This window comes from Prionailurus bengalensis, chromosome A3 (genome assembly GCF_016509475.1).
Source record: "Prionailurus bengalensis isolate Pbe53 chromosome A3, Fcat_Pben_1.1_paternal_pri, whole genome shotgun sequence".
In the NCBI taxonomy this organism is placed as follows: Eukaryota; Metazoa; Chordata; class Mammalia; order Carnivora; family Felidae; genus Prionailurus; species Prionailurus bengalensis.
Window position 1 is genome coordinate 1,351,082 of NC_057354.1, and position 6,689 is coordinate 1,357,770.

Below are 6,689 nucleotides of genomic sequence, written 5' to 3' on the forward strand. Positions count from 1 at the left end.
CACGAAGCACCTCCCGGAGGTTTCTGGTCTCAGGTCAGTGGCGCCTGTCTCCCCCAGTGTCCTGCAGCCGCTCACACTGGTTTCTCCCCAGCGCCTCTCCTCTGTCACACTCCGTCTACCTACGTGGTGGGGGCACAGCTGTACCCCATGTCACAGAGTGGACCCCTAGGCCAGGAGAGGATATGGGTGGGGATGTGAACTTGACCTGCACAGGCCACACGCAGCACATGATCCGGACCCCCTGTGTGAGCCTCACTCCGGCTGAGGACTCCGGCCTCCGCAGGCCTAAGGGCGTGGGGAGTGGCCCCAAACCGGCACCTGGGGTGGGGGGCCATCTACCTTGCTGGGCGGCCTTGCGTGCCCCTCCCCCCACATCTCCTGGAAGGGCAGCCAATGTTCAGTCATTAGGAAACAGGTTTGACTTATTGACTAGGCTTTTCCAGTATGTTCTGAGGTCCCTGAAGATCCTGCTCCCGACCAGGGTCTACGTCTGTTAAGGGAAAGACCCCCGTCTTCATAGACAACGTTTGCCCCATGGCTCTGCCGGTTCTGACTCCCCAGGGACCGGCTCCTCTCGGGCAGCAGGGTCCCAGCGACAGAAGCCGGTGCAGAGTGGGCCTTGAAGGAGGGCTGCCGGCGATGCGCTCCAGGCCCTGCGAGAGACGGCGGGCCGGGTAGAGCAGGCCAGCCTGCATGGGGCGTGGGGCACCGGGTTCCCGCCCTTGCCTGGTGGGCCGAGGCCCGGCCTCCTGCTCCGAGACGGTGGGGGGATTCAGCTTCCTGGTGACTTGTCCAGATGAAGGACCCGGGGCGCGGAGGTCAGCCGGGACTGAGGGCGCACCCTTCTTGCTCTGCCCGGACTCTCCTGTGCGGAGAGCAGACTGGGCCCCGAGACTCGCGTTGCCAGAGGATGAGCTCCCGGACGCCCGGGCTCAGCCAGCCTCCGGCTCTGCCTTGTCCGTAGTCCTGGCATTTCGCATCTGAGGGACTTGTCACACTCGACCCCATTTCCACTCTGGCCCGATTTCCTGTTGGTCGTCAATACATTGTATCGAGGGAACGCTACGAAGCCCACTGAGTGTAGGCTGCGGTTATAATCCTTGGAAAAATAAACACTTCCTACCATAAGAAAAGGGAACTTACTTTGGTATCAAAATCACACGACTCCAGGCTGCTGCTTTTGTGCTTTAATATTCCGCACTCAAACGAAAGTATTTCAGGCAACCCTGGGCCCCGGCGCCCCTTCCCTCCACTCACTCATTTGGTCTGTTTGCAAGTTACCGGAGGATACAAAAATAGCCGCTACAAATCCTGTTTCTGGCATATAAAAACTGAGCGAAAAGTGTCTCAGCAGTCATGACCTTAACACAAAACATCTCAGGAAAAATACAACACAGGTTTCACTTCTGCAGTGTTGTTTTCATATAAAACACTAGTAAAATAGGCTTCTTAAAAATTAAATAGTGAAATACCGCCAAATTATATACATCGTTACAGTACAAGCGAATGAGGCAAAACGTCCAGTTCTCAGTTCCTCAGGTGGGGCGACGGTCCGCCACGGGGTGGTCCGAGTCTCTCTCCCGACGGGGCAGCCGGTTGGGAAGAAGGGCCAACAGACGGACAGACGGACAACGGGCAGCACTGAGCTGCCCGGCAAGACCAGCGCTCCTCAAGGACACGGCAAGAGCGGACTTCCTGCTCGCTGGCCCAGGTCTCCTTGCCCGTGCCCCTCGCCCTGCTCCGCGGGGCCTGGACCGCGGCCCGGCCAGAGAACTAGCACGGCTGGAGCTGACCCGGCGTCACGGGAGGACGGGGAGGACGCCTGCCTCCCAGCTCTCCGCCCCCGCGGGAGGTGGTCGCGGTCGGGCCCTGTGGGAGCCACAGGGGCGGCGGGCGGGGGGGGGGGGGCGGCGCGTCCGGCCCGGTGGCCGCCGTCCCCCTGCCCTGTGCCCGGGCTGAGCGGCGTCTACGTTCGGCGCCGCTTGGCGGCGCTGGGGCTGGAGGGGTTGCTGTTTGCCGTCAGGACTTTGTCGGTGACGCGGCTGCGCTTCCGCTTGTCCACCCCTCCTTGGAGCCCAAGTCCGAGGGGTTCTTGTCTTTGCTGGCCTTTTCCGTTGCTTTGCCCAAGCTTCCTGAAGACGAAAAAACTGGGAGACAAAATCATTTGGCTGAAAACAGAATATCCAGAATTTGACTTCATCTTCCCGCTCAGTGATAAAAAGCCGCGTCGACACACACGACGCTCCGAGCTGGGCTGCCGTGCGGCCCGCGGGCGGCTGGGTCCTCCTGAGGACCCGCCGTCCCTGCCGCGTGCAGTGTGTCCCCTGCACCCGCACCCCCTGCACCACGCGCTTTACGTCCCGCGGCCCGGGTGCCAGTGCCCCGGGCCGCCGCGGGGCTCGCTCGCAGTGTGGGCCGTGCACCAGGCCAGGTCTGCCCGGCAGCTCGCGCCCAGGCAGGTGGAACCAGACGGCGCAGCTCCGGCCCCAGGCGGACCCAACGCGCGGGCTGGGGGTGCGGAGCCGCCCGGCTTGCTCCTGGGGCCCAGGGCGGGGTCGGGGGGCGCTCCCCACTCACCATCGTCCGCCCCGTTGTGGGGGTCCACGTCTTCCTTCATTTCCTCCTTCATCTCTTCTTCAATGACCACTTTTCCTGTGGGGCGACAGCTGACGTTTACCAAAACGGTGGGAGACGCGGCCCTGCCCAGCGCTGCGGACGGCTCAGGCCGGGGACGGCTGTGTGTGTGGTTCTCAGCTGCCGCCAGGCCGCTTTTAAAGAGAGCCCATTGTTCTTGAACAAGTTCCCGCCAGCCCCCAAGACTCCCCAGACCTCCCAGTCCACCTGGGCCAAGAAGCACCCCGCCAGCAGCCCTCACTCCTCCCCGAGGCTCGTGACCTTCGCCCGACGCCACCGCCCTCGGCCCACGTCCTCCTTAATTCCCGAACCTGACCCGCCCGAGTCTCACCTTCTCGGACTTCGTGAATGATTTCTTCCGGAAGGACGAAGTTCCTCTCTGGATTTGGGAATGGAAGAATCTCAGATTCGTGCTGACGGCAAGTAGGGCGATTTTTTAAAGAAACAAAGAAAACAATGTGATTTTAGTAAGTCACCAAAAACGTGTAAGAGCCAACTTAGGAGCACCTGAGGAGCAACCACACGGCCGGGTCCCCGAGAGCCGAGGGGGAGGGCACCAGCGGGGTGAGGACACTTCCTTCTTTCTGCCGGCAGTCTACCAGGAGCTGGGCTTCTCCGACAGGCCGCAGAAGGCAAGGCTATGGCTCTAGCCACCAGGAGTCCAGCCACCAGGAGTCATCACCTGGCCCGAGGCTGGGGCAGCCCCACTTCCCAGCATGCCGTCCCTACCCCCAGGGCAAAAGCAGGCTACGGCTGTCCTGCTGACCCGTCCTGCTCCCTCCCCACAAGATGACAGTGACAGTGGAGCCCGCAGACACGGAGGGTGCCGGACAGGAAAGCCACTGCCTCGGAAACCAGGTAAGGACTACACAGTGGTGTCAGGGACACTGCTTATCAGAGTCCCACTTGTCCCACACGTCACACAGGCCCCATGTGCCAGAAGGGACGAGACCCTGGAGGCACAGGACCACCGGAGGAAAGGAAGGTGAGCTGGCGGAAGGGGTCTAGACAGGGAGGGGCTCAGCGGGAAGGGCCTCCTCTCCGCAGCTCGTGGTAAAGCTCAGTGCTTAGCCCGCAGACGTGCTTGCGTCTCCTGGAGCTTTGGAAACCCTGTGGCTCTTGGGGCTGCCGGTATCTCCGTGGTGGGGGCCACAGATGCACCTTGCCAGGGTCCCGGGTGACTCTGGCATCAGCTCCAGAGGGGCACTGGGGTCCGGAGCGACAGCCTCGAGGTCGTGCCTGGTCCCGCACAAGTAATAGGCCAGACTGAAGTTCCGGCAGAGAGGGGGGACCGGCTGCTTGCCCTGGACTACAACCTCTGAGAGGCGCCCTGCGGCTCCCAAGTGCAGCGAGGGCCTGGTGCCAGCTGTGTCTGTGTCCCTGGCTGCACTGGGCCAGGGACCCTGCCACCCTGATGTCTGTGTCTTGCTTGGGGTCCCCACTGGCCTAGAGTCACGGCATGGAAGTCTGGGGACCAGGTGACCCCACAAGGTGACAGGTGTGGGGTGAGGCCCCTTCAGGATGACAGCTTGTCCGTGATGAGCTGGTCCCAGCAACAGGGACTTCACTTTCCAGGGTGCTTCCTCCAGGCCGGGCAGCCAGTCCCCAGAGCACAGCTGTCACCCTTATCTCCTTCCGAGAGCAAGACAAGGAGCTGCGAACCACCCGCCCAAACCCACAGGAAGCAAGGGTGGCACCACGTTCGGGCAAGGAAGGCCTCAGCCGGGAGGGCTGGCATGGCCCCAAGTCAGCCAGGGGGGCAGAGACTCACCCCTGCCCCGGCCCAAGTGCCTACCCCTTTGCTTGCCTGTAGCTCCCGCTGCCCCCCAGCCCCAGGGGTCCACACCTCCTCTGAGCTCCTCGACCCCCCATCGCCTGCTGCCACAGAGCCCGGACGCCTGCTGTTCCTCTGCGGGGAATGTCCACTGTCTCCTCTGGCCATCCTGGCTTCCCAGTTGACCTGCCTGCCTCTCGAGGCAACTGGCCGGGGGTTCTGTGGCGACAGGGCCCCGGCCTGCCTGGTGCCCACAGAAGCCACCATATTCACCTGAATGTGACTCGGACCCAGTCACCTTCCTGCCTGGCGCGCCGTGGGGCCTCCCGTGTGACTGCCGGGGCCTCACGCCTCCTCCACGGGCCTCAGCTCCGCACTCATCTCCCCGGAGAGACTTTTGCGAACCACCCCACATAAAGAAGGCTCCTGGAGGGCAACCAGCTACCCCCACTGCGTTTGTGAACTACTTGAGGTGCCTTGTTTAGTTACTGGTGCCCCCCCCCCCCCACCGGGGAGGTCCACAGGCCACAGGGCTCCCTGAGGAGCAGCTCTGTCTGGGGTTAGCGGGGCCCTGGCCTGAGAACCAGGGGGGGTGGGATCCAGCTCACCAGTGCCTGCATGTCATACATGGTGCTCAGGTGGTCCCAGATGACCTTGGATGGGACCTGCCGGCCAATGTTCTGGCTGAACTTGTCCCGGATACAGATCATGTGGAAGTGTCGATTAACACCTGTGGGAAGAGGGGGTCACCTGTGAGGAGGGGGAGGTGGAAGGCAGTGAGGGAGCTAGAAGCAGGGGTCAGCAGGGGAGAAGTAAAGATGGGGGCAGGAGGGTGGGTGTAGGAGGTGCAAAAGGAGGGTATTGGGGGGCAGGGTGGAGGAGGGCGAGTGGGTGCAGGAGGAGCACAGCAGGGGCCAGGGGGAGGGTGCAGGGGGAGCATCAGAGGCCAGAGGGAAGGTGCAGGGGGGCAGCAGGGGCCAGAGGGAGGGTGCAGGGGCGCAGCAGGGGCCAGAGGCAGGGTACAGGGGGAGCATCAGGGGCCAGGGGCAGGGTACAGGGGGAGCATCAGGGGCCAGAGGGAAGGTGCAGGGGGGCAGCAGGGGCCAGGGGCAGGGTACAGGGGCGCAGCAGGGGCCAGAGGGAGGGTACAGGACGGGCAGAAGAGGCCAGAGGCAGGGTACAGGGGGAGCATCAGGGGCCAGGGGCAGGGTACAGGGGGAGCATCAGGGGCCAGAGGGAAGGTGCAGGGGGGCAGCAGGGGCCAGAGGGAGGGTGCAGGGGCGCAGCAGGGGCCAGAAGGAGGGTACAGGACGGGCAGAAGGGGCCAGAGGGAGGGCAGAGGGGTGCAGGAAGGGCCACAGGGAGGGTACGGGAAGGCGGAGGGGCGCAGGGGAGGGGTGCAGGAGGGGGTAGCGTCAGCGGAGGTGGGGTGGGTGGGCGCAGGGGTCGGAGGAGGCGCAGGTGGGTGGGCGGGCGTGGGAGGCCCCGCCCCGCGCCCCGGCCGTTGCCCGGCCCGCCCCGCCCCCACGCGGGTCCGCGGCCTCGGCGGCGCTCCGCTCACCGACGGGCTTGTGGCCCAGCATGGCGTGGAAGAGGCACACCTCCACCTCGGGGCTCCACACCACCGTCTCCTCGGCCGGGCTGGTGGCCGCCTCCCCCGGCCCCTTGTCGCCCGGCGCGCCGCCGCCGCCCACCTCAGCCTCCCCCATGGCCCGGCCGCCCAGCGACGAGCCCCCGGCGGGAGCGGGCGCGGCCACGGCCTCGGCGCAGGCGCACTTGCGGGGCGGGCGGGCGCGCGCGCGCGGCGGGCTCGCGCTCGGGTTCGCGCGCGGCGCCGGCGCAGGCGCAGCGGAGGGTTGGGCCCCGCGGCTCCCCCTGGCGGCCCGGCCCCGCGGCGCAGCGCGGTGGGCGCGGGCGGGCTGCGGAAGCGCGGAGGAGAGGTTGCGGCGCCTGCGGCGCGGCTCCGGGTGAGGCTCCTCTGAGCGGTGCGCTCTTCGAGGCGGGGCTGCCAGCAGCACGTCCCCGTCTGAGGAGCTTAGGAAGAAGAAGGGGCCACTGACAGCGCCTGCCGGCGTGGGCTCCCTGCGACCGCCGCTGCCCCGGCCAGACCTGGCCTTGACCGCGGGCTTCGGTGGGGGCCACCCCCCACCCCCCCACCGCCGGCCACGGAGGGGGCAGGGCCCAAGCGGGGCAGCCGACATCACCCAATCAGGGCCGCCGACTCCGCCCCGTCCCGCGGACCGCGCCCCGCCCCTCCCCAGGCCCCGCCCACCGCGCTGTC

General features: G+C 65.8%; 1 protein-coding gene across 2 annotated transcripts; it reads right to left on the reverse strand.

Annotated features, from left to right (window-relative positions):
* Positions 1-1,172: 1,172 nt before the first annotated feature.
* LOC122467179 (MRG domain binding protein) lies at positions 1,173-6,162 on the reverse strand. Of its 2 annotated transcripts, XM_043553506.1 has the most exons (5): positions 5,970-6,154; positions 5,017-5,138; positions 2,966-3,047; positions 2,578-2,652; positions 1,173-2,147 (listed from the first exon to the last, which is right to left on the reverse strand). In XM_043553506.1, exons 1-5 carry the CDS (start codon positions 6,115-6,117, stop codon positions 2,020-2,022), a joined length of 555 nt encoding a protein of 184 aa, XP_043409441.1. In that variant the 5' UTR covers positions 6,118-6,154; the 3' UTR covers positions 1,173-2,019. The 2 variants fall into 2 exon arrangements, with proteins under 2 accessions (XP_043409441.1, XP_043409442.1); XM_043553507.1 differs by lacking the exons at positions 1,173-2,147; positions 2,578-2,652 and adding an exon at positions 2,659-2,768 and having other exon boundaries at positions 5,970-6,162.
* Positions 6,163-6,689: the final 527 nt, after the last annotated feature.